Source organism: Acyrthosiphon pisum, chromosome A2 (genome assembly GCF_005508785.2).
Source record: "Acyrthosiphon pisum isolate AL4f chromosome A2, pea_aphid_22Mar2018_4r6ur, whole genome shotgun sequence".
Classification (NCBI taxonomy): Eukaryota; Metazoa; Arthropoda; class Insecta; order Hemiptera; family Aphididae; genus Acyrthosiphon; species Acyrthosiphon pisum.
Genome location: NC_042495.1, coordinates 76,199,344 through 76,219,291, shown reverse-complemented (window position 1 = coordinate 76,219,291; position 19,948 = coordinate 76,199,344). Strand labels below are relative to the sequence as shown.

At 29.6% G+C, this 19,948-nt stretch overlaps 2 protein-coding genes across 2 annotated transcripts in view; one reads left to right on the top strand and one right to left on the bottom strand.

Moving 5' to 3' along the window:
- The window catches only part of LOC100570947, a 109,118-nt gene that overhangs the window by 83,364 nt on the left and 5,806 nt on the right, over positions 1–19,948 (top strand). The window contains exons 18-21 of the mRNA XM_016801557.2: positions 10,076–10,254; positions 10,349–10,515; positions 11,899–12,190; positions 12,265–12,392. Of these exons, the coding sequence (XP_016657046.1) occupies positions 10,076–10,254; positions 10,349–10,515; positions 11,899–12,190; positions 12,265–12,392 (766 nt within the window). The remainder of the gene's footprint in view (positions 1–10,075; positions 10,255–10,348; positions 10,516–11,898; positions 12,191–12,264; positions 12,393–19,948) is intronic.
- Positions 10,578–11,891, bottom strand: LOC100572205. The gene is made up of 4 exons (XM_008181285.3): positions 11,540–11,891; positions 11,231–11,323; positions 10,945–11,162; positions 10,578–10,873 (listed from the first exon to the last, which is right to left on the bottom strand). Exons 1-4 carry the CDS (start codon positions 11,807–11,809, stop codon positions 10,639–10,641), a joined length of 816 nt encoding a protein of 271 aa, XP_008179507.2. The 5' UTR covers positions 11,810–11,891; the 3' UTR covers positions 10,578–10,638.

The following is a 19,948-nucleotide window of genomic DNA, read 5'->3' as shown; positions in this document are numbered from 1 at the left end:
TTTAATCTTAAGGGGATTGGAAGCAGCGATTTTCTTCGGCATAAGTGGTCTTTGTCTTACACACGTGCAACATAGGATCATAGACGTGTTCTATTTCCAACGTACCGATTAATCTAGTGAAGCGATAAGAATTCTGTAAACAGATTTGAATCAAGTCTTCTTGAGGTCTACTTTCCTACATTTTTGATTTTTTGATTTTAACTTCTCCAAATGTTGAAATATGTCAATTTTTTTAATTGCTCTTTTTAATATATCATTTTTATGATTTTGGGGGGATAATATCAAAAATGTGGGAAAGTCAATCTCAAGTAGACTTGACGACAAATTCAAATCTGTTTTAAGAATTCTTATCGCTTCTCTAGATTAATCGGTACGTTGGAAATATATAACACGTCATAATACTATGTTGCACGTGTGTTAGACAAAGACAGAAAATCGTCACTTCCAATCCCCTTAATGTAATTTACACTGGTCAATCTAATACCCATGACGAAATACATTTTATATAATGTGTACTCTAGTATATACTCCAGTATACCTACTTGAAATTTAAAACGTATCTCTTACGTTATTTAAGCACTAAACAATAACAACTTTTGGTTTTGCCCTTAGCACATGGGTAACAAAAGATGACAAACCTAAATTAGATTTAATTTTATGTTAATTATACCAACCTATATAATAACTTAAACAATTTAATTAGAACATACAAATTACTAGGTATTGTTTATATTTTAATGGTTGATTTTTTTTTGGATTTTAATGACCCAATGATATATTTTTTTTTATTAATTATTAAGTAAGAAATCTTTTATATTTTAATTTTATACAAATAATGATTAGGACGTCTAGCTATAGTAAAATATATTTATGCAAATAACTCAATAATATACGTATAATTCAATAATAAATATTCTAACTCGTTGTTTTTATATTATACAACGTATACATATTACATATTTACATAGTGGGTAGTCGGTTAGTGGGTACCGTATTACATTTTTATGTTTTATATTTATGACATACATATTTGATGGAATATTAATCCGCCATCTATTTTATCTATTTATCACATAGGTTCATTTAAATCATAGTATAATATGGTGTCGTGTCGCTATTTGCTAAACATTCGATCGTAAACGCTTTATCAGAATTAATATATAAGTATAATGAAGTATATCAGCATAATATCATGTTTATGTAGGTATATCTATACTATATACATTACTATAAACATGATTTCATTAGAACATCCAATAAATTAAATTATCATTTACATTTTTTTAAATGTAGTTTTTATATAGCTATTATTGTTATTTGTTAATTTATTTATTATTCTATTCTGTGGTTAAACACTTAAATAAAATAATATTATAAGTACGTGTTCTCCTCATTTCTATAGCTTATTATAAATTATAACATATATGGTCTGAATAAATTGTGTAAATGTATAATAACTAAATTAAGGTGTTGTGAAAAGTTGATGATTTTGAGTTTTGACAATCTTCTTCATAAATTAATAAATCATAATGAAAGGGTCTCCGGGAAGTATTTGAAATTTTCACATAAAAAAATAACACTATAGGTACTTATCTAGATTTATACTTGATTGCTATGCTTGTATTTTTTTAGTTAACCTTTTTTTTTAACCTAGGTGATCTGTATAGGTACAACGAGTATAACCAAGTATTATAATAGTATAGTAAAAAAATTAATATTAGTACAATGAGTAATTGCGTTTCTGTAAATGTAATTTTATTATTATAGGTTTTGGTAATTATATACGTTGAGGAATAAAATTAGAATGGGGCGCAGAATCTAGTTAATTGTTCATGGATGGGGTAAAAATGTAAAATAATATGTACAAGTCACCAATACACAAATATAAAATTACGAGAAAGGGGTAGAAAGAAGTAAGGACGTATAGGTAGAATAGACTACATGTAACTTTAAATCTTAAAATAGCCTTGTGGATAACTATAAATTCACGTCGCTGTGACATCTCTGGATTATTATGTTTCGGAATACTAAATGAGGACCTATGAAAAAAGTTTAAATTCATCGTTGCAAACCATTTAAGTCGCATTATAATATAATATGTAAAATGTAAAAACGCAATAATACTCGTTGGCCAGTTGGTAGTTAAATCAAGCCGAATAGAGCCGTCGCATCTTGGCTCTTACAGCTACAAACTTTAAATTAAAAATTTCGCCGTGTTATCGGAATAATAAATGGTAGATAGATAATATACGTAACGATTAATCGATTTTCGTAGAGACCAATTATTTAGGTTTGGACCCATCGAAACCATATTAAAAAGTATTGAAACGGTGTCTGCGCAGACATATTTAGCAAAAAAATCATGCAATTTTTATGATCCCCAGTCAACAATAATAATAATTATTTGCAAATATATTATAACCACTGAGTCGGGAACCCGTTTATCGATGTTGGGGACCACTGTCCTCTGACGTTGCTGCCGCACTAATAGAAGTAATAAACACACACGTTACGAATTTACGATAATATTTTACGATGTCCCGCGCTCTCTACCCTTCTCACATTCACACGTGCTTCCGTTTGATAACAACGCTACGACGCTACGACGGAATCGCCGCCGAGATGAATTAATATTGTTCTCGTGGACCCTCATCGTGCGCGCGCGCGCATTTCGACCACGGTTGAAGTTTGTAGACCTAACCGAACCGCGGTTTCAACGGAACGCGCGCGTGCTTTATGGGCCGCCGTCGCTTATCGTTCGCCGTCGTCACTCGCCGCCATCGCCGCAGCCGCCGCCTCGCCGTTGGCCACACTCGGTACTCGGTATTTCAGATGTCAGATTCAGTTTATCAGCAGCTGCCGAATTGTTCGTCGTCTCGTTGCCGGTCGCTTTGCTTATTGTTCCGCGTGCGATTTGCGTCTCGCGATTACGTGCTAAATACCGTACGATAATATTTTTGTTATTTTCCGAGTTTAATTAAATATCGTTTTCTCCGTTTGTCATCATGCTCGTCCATTCGTGTTTTCGCGTTACGCCGTCGTCGCGTTGCATTCAAGTTTGTAAATGTTTCTCAAAATGTTATCACTTTACCATCCCAGACAACGACGACCGTCGGCATCGTACTTATAAAAGCTCTTAGCTGGGTTCCCACTTTACCGTGTCGTGTAGTGTTGGGTTTAATATTTTTTTCGACTTGTTGGTAACGTGTTACAAACGGACTTTCGTTACCTACTTACCTACATAATATTAAATATAATAGACGAATACGAACGGTACCACACGAACGGTATACTCAGTATAGTGGGAAACCCGGCTTTGTTTGGTTGATTTTGCCGATCGCCTTGCCGAGTTAATTCCCACTAAAACGCGATTATTATATTGTTTTAATATTATTATTACTACGTCGATGACGGCCATTATTATTATTATTATTATGAATATATCATAGTACCTATAATTTATTTATTTATCGTATGCCATACTAAAATAATATGGCGAGAACTGTTCACTCATCGCCGGGGTCAATCGTGAGATAAAAACAAACACAATTTACGTAACGTCGTTTGTTCCATTAATTTTGTCGTAGCGGACTTGGGTTCGAAGTTCGATTTAAACCTCCATGTCGTCCGCCAACTGAAAAATCATACCAACATCGAATACCATTCGAATCCTGACCAATTTTAGAAATCTAAATTCTAAATTTAAAAATGTGTCTTTCTGTTGACACAATATTTTTGATATACAATTTTATAATTGATTAACGTTGCCGTTCGTTTCATGGGCTTTTCCCTCTCCTCATTTCACTATCGGTGTTCACACTTCACAACTCCATAGCCGTAAGGAAAATATTTTAAATTTTAATATACCAAACATATTTTCATTTATTAACCGTGTTCAGAACACATTGCAATGCGTTGTCCCGTGGATTACGACCTCGCAGACGTCCGATTTTTGTTTACACGTTCGGTATCCGTTTCATTAAATATTCCCCCCTCTTAAACATCGCCACCGTCTCATCGTCATGTCGTTAAAAAGTCGACGGGGACGTTTTTTTCACACGCGGAGGGTTAATATTATAGTAGTAATAATAATAATAATAATAATAATGTGTTATGTAGGTACTTGTGTGGCTTTGCATTTGGGGCTTGGCACAGTCGTCATCTCCTAGACGGAGACGTGGTTTTTTATTATGCTTATTAATTATTATTATTCGTAAACGTAATTACGCAACAATATATTAAATGTAATATGTACCGGCGGTCGACGTATACACAAAAATAAATCTTTACAAACAAAAAAACACTCGTTTTAATCGGTGCGGTCCATTTTGATACGTTTCGTATTTTTATTTTTGTTTTCTCAAACGGTCACCGACAACGTACATAATGATAACATGTACAATGTACACAATAATATTGATACAATATATAATAGCCAATAGGTATAATGTGTGTCAACAACTTATGCGTTGATGGAATATTAATAGAAATAATAATGGCGATCTGAAATCTCGTCACGTGCAAACGCTACACTCTATGAAATGCGCTCGTTTTTAGCATTCGGCGCGTACCACGTGCTGTCTGGTACCATGGAAACGTGTGATATACCTTCTGCCTGGAGACGCTGGAATCAACAGGCTCTATTTTAGGCGCGATCACATACGACCAGTTTGTACCGTTCTACACGCGGTAGTATAGCGTTCGCCCTTGCACACTTCAGCTATAAATTACCTGTTATAATATTACATTTACATATAGTTGTGTTATAGGTACTTATAAATAATTAAAAAAACATTGAATATTTCTGACCCCTATGTATATTCATGTCTAAACTAGGTACGCATTTATCCAAATTATGATTTTCGGCATTGTCTATTAATTATTATTATTATTAGTTACCGAATAAATAGGTACCTACTTAGGTCTTAGATAGAACTTTAATTTTTGTGGATTTTCGACTAGATTATTTTCCTAAAAAATGTATAGTATTGAAATCGATGTTCAAACAACTAACAAGTTTCGTAGCCATATTCTTTCGCTAAGTTACTATATGAATATTTGAATATTTAGATTGAGATTTAAATTTAAAATTATATAAAAAGACATGTATAGTTAGGAACATTAACCACTATCGTTTGAAAGAAATTCTACCGACATTTAATACCTACTTAGTTAAAATCTGTAGTACATTAATTAGAAAAACTTGGAAACTATTTGTTCAAATGTCGACGTTTTAAAATATTATCTACTTGACTTCTTATAATTTGCTGAAAAGGGGAAGTTCTCCATGATAAAAAAAGACATTTGAGTATAAAAATTTGTTGTCGTTACAAAAAAATGCTCTTTAAAAGTACTTACCTATTATACCAAAAAATACCAAGAATCGTGCATGCTTAACAAATCATCATTTGTATAGTTTGTACAGTAAGTTGTTTTTTGTGGTTGAGCATTATTATTATTATTATTATTATTTGGTATTGGTAGGTATTATTGTATAGTGTAAATTTCAAAATTTTCAAACGGCATACTAGAATATTGTTCTAGATTTAATCGCAACTTCGCCATTGTATCGGATACAGTATTTCAATAATTTTTCCAGACCACGTAGGTAGCTATTATTCGTAACGTAAATAATTGTTTTCACAACACGCGGCTCACAGAGTGGCGTGTCATTCTATTTTGAATTTCCATAATGTCAAAATATCTAGGAGTATTGTTGGTAAAGGTTAAGTACCTATTCAAGGTGTTCGATTATTATTGGGTATTTTTTGAGTATTTAATTATTATGGCTAGGATTTGTATGTAATAAAAATTATGCAAAATAAAATAATATTTTAATTTTATCAAACACTAAACATTTTTCATATAAAAATGTATTGCAAATAAATAGGTAGTATTTTAAATCAGTTTTGAAAACTTCGCTAGAAAATTTTTCTACACATTTTCATAATTTAGCACCTTCTATTTAAATTTAAAAGCATTCTTCGAACTCGTTTATATAAAATGTAAATTTTACACTAAAATGGCATACACATAATATAAAATGTATCTACACGGCAAACAAGTTGTACCTATAACTAACGGTTATAGTAAATTAATAATGAACAACCATAAGTTCACGGCCTATAAAAATCTTGTATTTTTACTCGATATAACCAGCCATATCAGTTTATAGTCTATTTACTATGAATAATACAATAATTACCTACCTACAGATCTTAATTTGATAATACAATTAACATTATTTTTTTCAAACAAATATCCAAAAACTATATACGTAGGTATGCAATTAAACGGTCACTTTGTATGGTCCATCGTTTAAAATGCATAACGCGGACACTTTGTACTATTATATAAATATTGGACGTTTGTCCAAAGTTCTAAAACTATACATTTCATAATTAACGCCCTTTCGTTATCTAACTCCAGTTAAATAATTTTTAAATACAACATCCTTTAATAATACAAAATTATTAAATTGAGCTTGATATAATCAATATCCCATTAATATGGCAAAGTATTATTTTTTCCCATATTAAACTGTGCCTACTTCCTTTGTTAATTTTTTATTAAAAACATGAATATAAAATTTTAAAGAGCTTTACAGAGAACTTTTATAACTTGAATCAGATTCCGTTGTCTATTTATTTTTGTCATTTTATAAATTTTGAATTCTTTTTGAATTTTTTTGTTATAAGTTTTAGGTATCTAAAAAACTTCAACGTTATTATTTATATCTGGCTGACAAGATTATGATACATGGTCACTTCCTGTGCTCTTTATTATACATAATAATAAATCGTTTATTTAAGACCCCATATACAATGTAAACATTTCAAGGGTCCTATAAAACACAATCATCGCCCCCGCATTCGTTATTACTTTTTTTGGACACGTTTTTTGTGATACACCCTTGTTCCTATACATTTTAACCACTTAGCAAATATTAATAGGTAACAAATGGATTTTTCTAAAAATGTTTTTCACATAATCCTTAGAACGAATTTAAATCCGTCTTTGAATTTATTATCGATGAGTACTTTCGTGCAATTAAAATCACATCTGTTTTTGTTATCGGTCATCTGTAGTTATTAGAAATAAATAGGATTCTCTATATATTAATAATAATTTCTCAAAAAAATAACCAAGTATTTTGTTGAAACTATAAAAACGCTCATTTTTGGCTTAAAAATATATGTGACCAGTATTTAATTTATTTAATCTTGAAATTGTATTTTAGTGAAAACGATTTTTGTTTTTTATAAACATATATAAGTCTATATAAGTGATTTAACATGTATATATAATATATAATATATATTATAGAATAATGAATCCCATTGTCATTTGTTTGTATTCCTCCACAATAGTATGATATGTTAAGGTCCCAGTTGAGGTCCTAGTTATGTGTTATATATATGTATAAAATGTGTGTATACTAGAAACAGAAAAACTAAAATTACTCTCTAGAATCTTAACTATAATTGTTTTCGTAGTAGGTATATTTTCATAACGTATTTCATTATAATGGAGTATTTTAACGTTTAGGTAACTGCTTCTGCAACTTTCGACGTTAGAACTCAAATATTCGTAGTCCGCACTCCGCACTAACTTTATTAATTATTAAATTATTACCCTATTGGCTATTCATTCAATTTTTTTTTAGCATACGAGGTAAATATTATTTTGTACCTCTCTACGTCATTATACGATTTCTCTTCGTCTTTCACTGATTAAAAGGATGTTATTTTCTATTAATTGTATTTAATATTATGTATGGAGTAGCTGTGATTTGCGTATGTTTCTCAGACGATTATTAACCTACAATCTGACATTCCCTTGGATAAACATAACCTTATCTTAAATATAACCAAACATAATTTATTTTAAACAATTTTTAGGATTTAAGATTACGTATATTAATTCGAGCCACACAAATTAAATAGCGACCTCCGTCGTAATCTGGTATTTACAAATAAATAATAATACTAATAATATATTGTTTAAAATTAATTGCAGCACAGTTATGTTGAATGATTAATTATTGTTAATTTAATATGTTCATAATTAAACGTAAATAAACACAATAAACTAAAACTATTTCCTATAATGATCGTCATTTCTTGACCGTTGCTCCCGATGCCCCTGTGAGGAAATTATAATTTTAGATATTTTGTAATGTACTGTAAAAATTGACGGTCAATATTAAACATTAAGATGAACAGATTAACTCATTAAAATAATTGTTTATAGCCAAATTTTAAAAATAACATTTGTAAGATAGGTACTTCAGCTCTATTTAGGTATTTTGACCCTCCTCAATACACATACTATAGCTAAAGGCTATTAAAAACGACAACATAATAGATAATATATATAAATGTTAGGATATGTAGTACGGTCGCCTGATCGTGGCGCAATAATGCGTAGATTGTATAGGTTAAGTAATTTTTAATTCTATACCAAAATCCATTGTAGTATTGTACTACCTACATCATTTCTGACATAATTACATAAATACATTACATTTCGATAGTTTTCTTGGTTTGTCATTATTTTTTGGTATATCATTTATCGGAATAGTTGTCACCTGTCGGTGTCCTGATTTGAAAATTATAAGGAAAATACTAATTAAAAAATTACTACTTGCAACGCGTCAATCGTTACAATGAGAAAAACGCAACTACAAAAAATACAAAATGGACCGGACCTACCATGTTATAAAAATGCGTGAATTTCCATGACACCTAGGGAAATATAATAATGTATCTTGCAGAAAAATGTCAATTTACTGGTTTACGTGCGAATGATGACAAAATAACCTAGAATACGTTGGCCTAGAACCGCTAAAAAAGATATTTGTGGTGTATTCAGTTCTATTTATATACAACTACTCCGTGGTGCCGGCGGGCTCGTCAAAAAAATAACCGCTTGCGAACTGTGAAGATAATAATAATAATTCCACATGGACCGCAAACCAGACAACGGCGGTAGCACGTCCGATTTCGAAATGCCTTTGTTCGACTTGGAGTCACAGCGGTTAGAGTTCGACACAAGTTCGGAAACGGATTCTTCCAGCGTTTTTGACTGTAGCCTAGACGAGAGTTTCCAGCAGATAAAGAACGACCTGGAACGGCTCCACCGATCGACCCCGAAAAAAACGAGTTTTTACCGAACCCCGGCGGCTTGCCCCGACGAATCATCCGCTGTCGTCGACGACGAGTTTCCCGAAATCGATATCGATCAGAGATTTGACGTCATGAAAGACAGGGTTAGAAATTACCGATCTAAAGAAACGGAAACGTTGAGGAGATGCATCATCGAACTAAATAACACTATAGCTAGCGTAATAGACAACGAAGGTAAAAATGTGTGTGTAGGGACAAAAGAAATTATGCCTAATGCTTGTTTGGTTTTGATATCCTGTCAATAAAATTACCTACATATTATTATCTGTACATCCAGATTTTTTTTCATTACCTATAAAAATTAAAATACAGGTCCCACATGATAATTATTATGTTCAAGTCATTTTTATGTTAATAAAAAATATGTTAATTAAGTAGTTGGTTTTTAAGTTTAGTTTTTCAATAGGTAGGTATCTAAAATATAATATTAAATTAAAATAAATGTTAACTTTAACCTTTATTTGATTTCATAATCCTGAAATCATTTTTCCAAACATCTTGATGTATTTTGATACATATTAAATAAATATATTTTTTATTAATTAATATTGAAAGTTATTCTGCTTTCTACTAAAATTAAAAATAAATAGGTAGGTCATTAAAAAAATGTGTAAGGTTGTAAAAATTATTTCAAACTATAAAGGTAAAAACATTTTGGTATAAATCTTATCTGTATCCCATACAGTGTTTCAACATTTTATATTTAAATAAAAAAATGTTTGTAAATTATTGTAGCCAGGATTAAATGAGTATAATACCATTAATACTTATTATAATGTATATATTTGTTCTCTTGTTTATTGTTCTTTATACTCATTAGTCATTATTGTTTATCACTATTTTATAGTCAATGTTATACTAATCATAATATCCGTGACTGTTTTTAGGTATGGTCAAAAAGTGCGAACGTTTGGAACTGGATATCTCAAAACAGGAGAAAATTCAATTGCTTAAGACCGATATAGCCGCAATCAAAAGTCGCCTGATGTCGTTTATGCGTATTGATCGACTGGACAGCAACATACAAAACAAAAACGAACTCCAAGCCTTAATCCACACTGCTAAGGTATGTTATTAATTAATTTAGTTATCTACTTCAATTTTATATTACAAAAACACCAATATTATATGTTTAACATACTTTAAATTTATATTTTTAGACTGAATTATCAAGTTTGGATACCTATTGGAATGGTCGCAACATAGTGAGCATCACCGAGGAGTTAAACAGACACTTCAACGAGTTGAACAATTCAAATACTGTTTTGAATCATATGAATAAAGAAATTGCAGATCTATATTCTATTTATACTAACACCAGACAGAGGCAAGTGTATCTGTATAGTATTAGGCACTAAAGGTTTTTCTTTGAAAAATGTAAAACAAATAAGTAAAAGTAGTTTTTGTTATTTTTTGTTGTCAAACTAAAATTTGCTCAATTTTGTAAATTCTAAGGATTTACTCCAATGATTTGTTTTATCCAATTTACATATTCTCGATTTAAAAATAAATATCTGATCTCTACATCTAAATTTCCACAATCCATATCTATGGCCCAAGTCCTCCAATTATATCTTTGACTGGCAATTCCGGTTAATTTATTGTCACACATCATCGGACAACCTATATCCTCTTCACAAAATTGCACATCTTGTCTTATGGGACACATCCATTTATTATTGCCACTTTTAACATCAATATTGTTTTTTAAGTGTAGACTGAATAATCTTTTTGTATGCATGTATTATATACTTACTCAACAGTGTCTTGACACTTTCTGTTAACAGTAACGGTATTGTTTGATACTGTAATCCATTTTTCATAATAATTTAAAGTCATTCTGTTTGATGATTTAATACTCGTGCCATAGATTGTGCATTGTTTTTTTTCCCAGGGATTGTCATTATTTTCGATGAAAAATGTGTTGTAATAATTTGTTGTTTTATTAAAGAATGTATCTGGGATTCCATTGATCTACATGCAATTTTTATCAAACCATTAATACATTTTTACTAAACATGTTTGAGATTTAAGTTAACTACTTCAATCAATAACACTCCATTAATATTATTTTCAAACTGTGGTGTGTATAAAGCTTGCACATGATACTTGATTATTTTGTTACAACTTTGAACCTTGAAGTTATTTATTGTGATTTTATTATTATTTTTTTTTTGTCCACAATTGTGTTATAATTTTTTTAATGGTTTACAATATTATTAGTTGCTTTATATATTATGAATATTATAGGGCATTTACACATTAGGTATATAAAAAAGTAAAAAGATATATTTATTAACGTTACAGACCTATATTATTTAATTGACAATAACTTTTTTAAATGTATTTACTTTGACAAATTGTGGATCAAATTTTTTTATGCAAACTTTCTCAGTTAACATAAATCTATTACTTATTCTACTTGCACAACAAATTGATATTTCTGACAGATCAGGATGCTTTTCATAAATTCTGTATATATTTTTTAAATCCAATGGGCAATACTTAGTTGTTGGTGTATTTGATAACAGTTTATAACTGCTCATATTTTTTGATGTGCAATAACTAAAATTATAGCAAATTAACATTATACTGTAGTAAAACAAAATTAGTTGAGCCATTACACCAATACTTGATTAAAAACTAATATTATTATGTTTTTTCTTATATTATAAACAATTGTATTGACGTTGTGTGTTCATGGTTACAGATTAGAAAGTGAGATATTAAGATATCAGAATGCATTGATCACATGGGCCGAATGTGACAAACAGCTAATGGAGCTTGAGATGAAATTTAAAGGTTTTAGTGACAATGGTATTGTTTGCGGAAACCAGAAGTCTGGATGTTTTGGATCAGCTTCTGACAGTGGCATGTCAGATTCAGGTTCAGAGCATGAACTTAATGAACATGAAAAACGATTGGTTAACCTAAAACAATTAGCTAACAATTTGATGACTATTATGACTCCTGGCAGTGAAGCACTATCATCAATACTAGCTGTAATATAAAATTAAATATTCTTTTTCTTTAAGTTGTAACCAATATATTAATTATTACCATTACAATTTTTTAGAGAATAGAAAATAATGAAAAACAATTGAAAGAACTACAGCAGACCTGCAAAGATCTCATAGGGAGATCAGAGCTTTGCATTGATGATGACAAATTGGATGGCTGTGAAAGCCTCGTTAACACCGATATGTAAGTTTGGTCTCTCATAAACTATAATAATATAGTGCACTACAATACTATTGTATTATATTCAATCAGTTTTGGGTCTTGTACATCTTATTTGATTTTTGTTTTTAAATAGAAATATTCACTTAGGAGTCCAAAACTATATAAGTTAATGTTATGTTATAATAAGTATATAATATTTATATGAAAAATTATCAAATATAATTTTAAACACTTAAAATATTAAATAGCACTAATAGCTTTAAAATTAAAGTTTTCATAAAAACCGATGAGAGAAAATATTCTTAAATTTAAATTTGATGATCAATCAATTCACTGCAATATTAAAATTAACAACATGGACAAAATGGATTATACTGAACTTAAATTTGTTTTATATTGTACGTTTGTAAAACTCAGGAAACACCCCCCCCCCCCCTGGGCATCACTTTTTCTTAAAAAAAAAATATAATTTTTTTTTTTTTTTTTCTATGTTTCGTTACTAACAAAAGTTTTTTTTCTCCTTTAATGATAAAATGCTACAATTATTTCTGATATCTTAAATGAAAATTATTAAACTATTGGGTATACTTGGTTTTTTTTTGGCCTATACTACATTAATTTGAATTCTGCCCAACTTATTTTTATTTTACTAAAATATTATTACATTAAATTACCATGAAATGAAAAATACTAAAACTTAAAATTATGTGTATGTGGGAAAATTCAAAATATTGTTGCAATAGGGATATGTTAAGAATTTAAGATGCCATTCATAAATAATAAGGTTATTAATAGGTAATATTTTTTTATAATAATTTTTCGAAGTGATAAACATCATAGGTACATTCAATATCCTATTATCTCCTTTATTTTATTATATTCAATAGAAAATATACTTAGTTTGATACAAATGCTTAAAAAGAACTCAAATATTTTATTACGACATTGAAAACCACGGTTTAAATATGATATAAAAGTTAATATTTAAAAAATTATATTTTGGATCTTTTTACGGTCTGGAATATTTTTATTTTTATTTATTATTAATTTAACCTGTTAGTATTTAAGATTATAACTCATCTATCAATCCAATGTCCTTAATTTTATAAGCTAAGAATAAAATAGGTTAGTAAAATAAAGTTTTAACATTGTTTTTTGATAGTTGAATTTTTTAATTGTTAATTATTACAAATTAATACAATTTTGAATAGACTCAATATTCCTCTTATGCCCAAAATATTTGTTTTGAGTGTTAATTAAATGTTTTATCATATGTTCTGTATTTCATGCTATCCTGGGTATCCAGGTAAGCTGAAAATAATATTTATTTTCTGCATGATAATTCTTAACACAGATCGACCTTCAATCTTCTACAACATTAATGAGGTACTGTACAGAAATACAGATTATAAACTGGAAATGTCTTGATTATATTTTGCTTATTCCTCAATCCTCATATTGAGCTATATCGTTTTTAAATTGATAAATTTTTCTTGTTGAAGTATCCAAAACCTAACAATATAAATTAAAACATTAAAAATGTTATATTTAGGTATTTCAATTGTTATCCAAACCTTGAGCTTTATTTTGCATGTACCACTGATATGGATGGTTGGTCTACTAAACATAGAATTATAGTAATTGCTTTTTACAGGTAGTCAAATTTAACTAGATCATTTTGATTACCCATAAAGTGAATTCAATATGCCAATAAACTAATATATTTTAATTTATATTTATATGTTAAATACTTATTGAATTGTATAGTACTTTTATCAAACTATTACAATTTGGAACTTATTGGTATTATTTTCATAATGGTTTTTCAATATCAATAGTGACTAAAATATATCTTTACTTTATGATTCATTATGTTGACAATGATAATATGATGATTAACATAATATACAAATAGTTATTCTTCATCAACTGAATAATTATTTTATTTTGTACTTGAGAATTCATCTTAATTATTTCACATTAAATACATTTTACAAGATTATTCTATGAAAAATATTGTCTTTAGATTTGTTTTTGAAGTTATTTTATTTCCATTTGTAATATGTAACACTAATAAAATATAATATTATTTTTGGCTTTTACATAAAGAAAGTAGATAGGTAGGTACTATATTTAGTTTATAACCAATATTTTAAAGTTTTGAAAATATGTTATGCATGTAGTTTTCCATTATTGTATTTTTAGTGTTATATAATTTTATTTTGTATATATCACATATTATGTGATTTCAAATTATGTTATAAATCCGTAGATCTTTAAAAGATCATTTTAATAGAATAATTGCTATAATACTCTAATGTATTTTGTATGTACATATTTATGTATATTATTGTACTTAGGTTTTGTTATGGTACATTATAATCTAATGGTATTACTAATTACTTGTTAACGTGAAAATTATAATATTGATTAGCACGCCTGCAATTAAATAAATAGAATATTTGATATTGACGATTGAAATTGATAAGATGTAGGTAACGGGGACGCTGTGTATCATTTATATGTTATTTTACATGTTCCCCGTTACAGATCCACCCCCCGCTGGCCTGATAATTGATAAGCTTTCAATCGCCAATACGAAATCGACTTCCTACGATATTTTTTCATACGTCATAATATAATATTTCATATTTCTTATGATATACTGAAAATGACATTGTGAATATAAGTATATAGGTTTGTTATTGATAATTTTTTTCGTGCGCCACGTGCCCACGTGCGAGAACTGTTTTGCAACAACGTTGGACATTGTTTTCACGTTGGAACGGCCGTCGATCTTTAGCAATCATCACCTTTAGGTTACGTTTCTATACTATTTTATACGTCGAAGTATGCACATTTGTCTTCTTTTTAATACGTGCTTTTAATTGAAAACTCGTTAAATATTTTTATCAAGCTGACTTAAATAGGTATACTGTCGAGCGATGTTGAGTTTTTTTCTATAATATACCCATTAAACACTGTTAGCTTTAATTTCAAATAGACTAGTTAACTACTTATATTTGTGCTAATTCCACGGATCATGTTGAATAATAATTCGGCATTAACTTAATATTCTGTCACATGCTTAACTATTCTGCGCTTGTGTCGATCTAATAATGTGTTGCGAATTAAAAATAATATCTGTCGGACGCGTTCCAAAATATGTATGAGTTAATCGTAAAAGAAATATACGTGGGTCGTCATCATCGTATACAGGTGAAGGATGGACCTGAAAGGTTTGCCAGCTGAAATGAGCAATTCGCAAATCCCCCCCTTGATACACCCTATATCAGTATACATCGGAACTACTATATAAATCATCGACTTGGGTATAATAGTATAATATGCCCCTTACTGAACTGCGATTAATTCATAAACTTATTATTTTTTTTCTAGCTACTTAGTTGGAACTTAATTGTATTTAGTTAATTTGAATGTCTCATGCCAATTTGGTTTTAAAATGTTGTATGTATATTATTCTATTTGTTAATATTGTTTTTCAAATTTAATTAAATGCATATTTGAGCTGTTCCGACACTGCAGCTTGCCCTATTCTATACATATAATCGTTTTTATAATTTTATCCATTTCATCGGAGGAATATAGAAAGCGTTAAAAAAACGAGTAGATCGCGTATGTCAGGGGTAGGGGGAACGTTTATTGGATCAGACTATACTGAGTTGTGAGAGGAAATTTAAACCAGTTATGCATGTTGTGAGTATGTTGGTTATGGAGACGTATTATGTTTAATAATAGTATTATATTATAATATTATTATATTATGATGTAACGTGCGGGCGGCGGGCCCAGGCGCAATTCTCGCGCACTGACGACCGTCTGACGAGTCACTAGTGACTAAGTGTTTAGTATATTTCTAGTCGTCGCCGCAGTCGTATCGCTTCTGCGCTCAGAGTCTGACCTAACGTTACTCGCGTTTTCAGGCAGTTTTAAACATTTCGGATTTTTGTCTATTTTATTGGATTTGTCCTTTTTTCGTTACTACTAAGTATTTCGCTGATATGCATACTACAATGTCGATCGCAATTGACGAATCGTTTCCTATACTGATCACCGACCAGCCAGACGCGCTGCTCGTTGTCCGGAGCCCTTTGCACTACTCCAAAAGCGTCATCACCAACGTCTTTTACTTTTTGCTGTCAGTCTATTTCTATCTAGACCTACAGGGTGGCATGTTTTTTTCTTAACGTCAAAAATGCTGATAAAGGTAATATTGTTGGGATGTATTCTTTTTTTCAAGTGTTCGATAACTTAGCCAATATAATTTTTAAGTATAATAATTTTATCATTGATTGTAAATACTAATAGAAAATTTGGTTTTCATCGCTGGCGTCACGTGTTTATTTCCGTGAGAAAACCTTGAAATAATTACACCTCTTAAGTTCCTTTTGATATATTACGTCCTTGGTAAAAACCAAATAAAAGTCTGAACACATTTTAAAATGTTTTTTTTTTGCTTGTTTTGTTTGCCACCTTATTATATAGACGCCATCTGCATAATTATGAACGTACATACTGTTTGCACAAGCTGCAGTTCGTAATCTCTATAAACACCTATTTAACATGCGTGGGTCGTAGGTTGAGTCATTATTGTAGTAAGTACCTATATTATGTGAAAAAAATATGCAAAACTAAAAAGTAACGAGAATCCGGCGATATCATCACTTATGTCACCTACTATATTATAGTCATTAATACAAATATCCTAGTTTAATAAATAATCTTCATGCCCTAACTGATTCACGCCGTGTATCCGTGAGTTTACTTTAAACAACGTTAATATAATAATACAATTAATAATATACATTTTTAATAGTTATAATCAACAATCTGTAATCGTAAAAATATCATTTTATTACAATCAAATACATTAATGCATTTATTGGACACGATATAATGCTATACAGGCAATATATAAATATAAATAATACAATAATATTTTTATCGCAGTGGAAATACTTTCAAATTTGCCATATATCCAACTCTAATTTAGTACGTTGTATACTCGATGATGACGTTCATTGTAAATTCCTATATACTAACGATGGCACTATATGCGTGTACGATGCCATCAGTAAAAAAGGGGTAGGTGTATATTATGTTATACATACTTATATCTTATATCTATATGTATGTATCATACATTTTTATGTACTGGACTGATGATATATCATGATTATCGTTGTTCTGTCTCGTCCTGGCCCTTTTAAAATATGGTTGGCAAAAACTAGCGATGTTTTCACCGCGTTATAATATAGATAATGATATACGTATATTATACGTAAACCTTTGTCCGAAACGAGTCTTAACGCATTTCTCGCCGCATAAAAATATCTTTTCTCACGCTATCCAGCTAGTAATTTTTCTCTAAAGACGATTTTAATCCACAGTTTTATGCCGGACAATTTCACATTTTATTTTAAGTGCAATTAAATTCGTTTAATTTTTGTATTGCTAAAAAGTGGCTAATATAAGAGTATTTCAAATAAATTACCAAAATGTTTAAATAAATAAATTATTATAAATCATAGGTAACATTTAAAAAACTTGTTATGACAAAGTATTTTTATTATCTAATTAAGTAATTTTTAGTGTTTTTGAATTTTTTATGTTGGAAATAAAAATAATCATTTTTAGAATATAAAAATATAGTAGGTAGATTTGATTGATTAGTTTTCACATACTGCGTTATGCCGTAGGTATTTTATTATTATTTTCACGTTTTAGGTAATTTATTTTAAAAGAATTTTATAGTATCATTTATAATATATTTATAATTTTACTAATGACAACTAACAAGGTCTTCAGTCAGTTTTTTTCATTTTTATATTAATATTCGATCGTAACCGTTCCCTTGCTCTGGACGATGTAGGTCATGACATGGCCACTGTGTGACTATATTGGTTTATCGAGTATTATTATTTATTATTATATATACTATATAGGTAGCTACATAATAATATAATAGGTACAATGTACATTTTGTGACATGCGACTGTACTGCGCGCAGCCCACTTGTGCATCGCCTCCCAACTATTCTCTGTATTATTATAACAATAATTACAGCTTGTCAACGACAATTGGGTTCGTCCTGTTAAAATCGACGACTACTATTCAGTATAATTAACCATAATCCGTAATAACACCATAATTTCTAGGTAAAAAACTGAATGTTTATTGATTCTGTGACGTTTAATTTATTCAGGTGAAAATTTCAATAATTTTGAGGGAGGAAAAACTCATTAATTTACTAACATTTCGTAACAATATTGCATGTTTTTTTTCCTTTTTGCTATACTTATAAGTTATAGTATTGTAGGTAATGCAAGTTTTTATCAAACTTCCTACTACAATAGATACTAGGTATTGCAAAATCTATAAAAAAAAATATACTCTAACTTTTTATTTCATATTTTAATAGTAGGTAGGTACATTAACACATACATAATACATTTTATTTTTGCATTATGCTTTAGTGCATAATATGCGTTTACTTATTTAACAATTTTTAAGTGTATAAAACCTTGATACAATCTTGACTACTATATAGCAATTATCATCTATTCCACAAATCATAATATTTGTTTCGGAGCACTAAGAATGATACTGCATGCAGTAGTTTGATTTTATATTTATATAAATATCAAATTCACATTGGTATGGAGACACGGGTTCGGGTGTCATTTCTCTGCTGTCGTGACTTGTGACCTTAATCAATTCTACCCGTAATCTAAAACGAGAACCGACGAGGTGAATACCGACCTTCGTGTTCGTAATATTAAACATGTTTAAACCTATATTATCAAATGTTCTACTCATCTCGCATAGACCTTGGGCTTGTTGTTTTCTAGACCATCGTCTATTCGTTTGTATAATGTTTTGCGTCTAGTGTGCGTATAAACGATATTTAGAAAATTTTATAGATTAATTTTCTACATATTTTAGTATATTACCATTTACCAGAATTTAAAAAAAAATTAAACACGAGTACCCGTGGAATTAGCTAAAAATTGGTAATCCGCAGACACTATACAGGGTGATTCTTTTATCATGAAACACTCGTTATTTCAAAAAGTATTACATTTTTTTACATACTTTCAAGTTGTTAAAAAACAACGTTATTACTAAAAAATTATATTTTTAAATATTTTTATCTTTATAATTTTTTTAATTTTTTACTTTTTTGAATGACAACATAGAGTTTTAATTTCATATTCCAAAGCAGAATATTTTTCAAAGTATTTTGATTCATAAAAATCGAATTTAAGGCGAGTATTTTATGAGTTATAAGTATTTAAAGTTTAGTTTGGTGGAGTGGAGTGGTACGGGATTACCCCGCAAAATGTTTGTCCTCTACTCCGCTTAACATTAAATACTTTTAAGGGGATTCGATACCGTGGTTTTCTGTTTTTGTCTAACACACGCGCGCATAGTATTTTAGACGTGTTTTTTGCCAAACATACCAATTTATCTAATGAAGCGATAAGAATTCTGAAAACAGATTTGAATTTGTCGTCAAGTCTACTTGAAATCGACTTCCCCACATTTTTGATTTT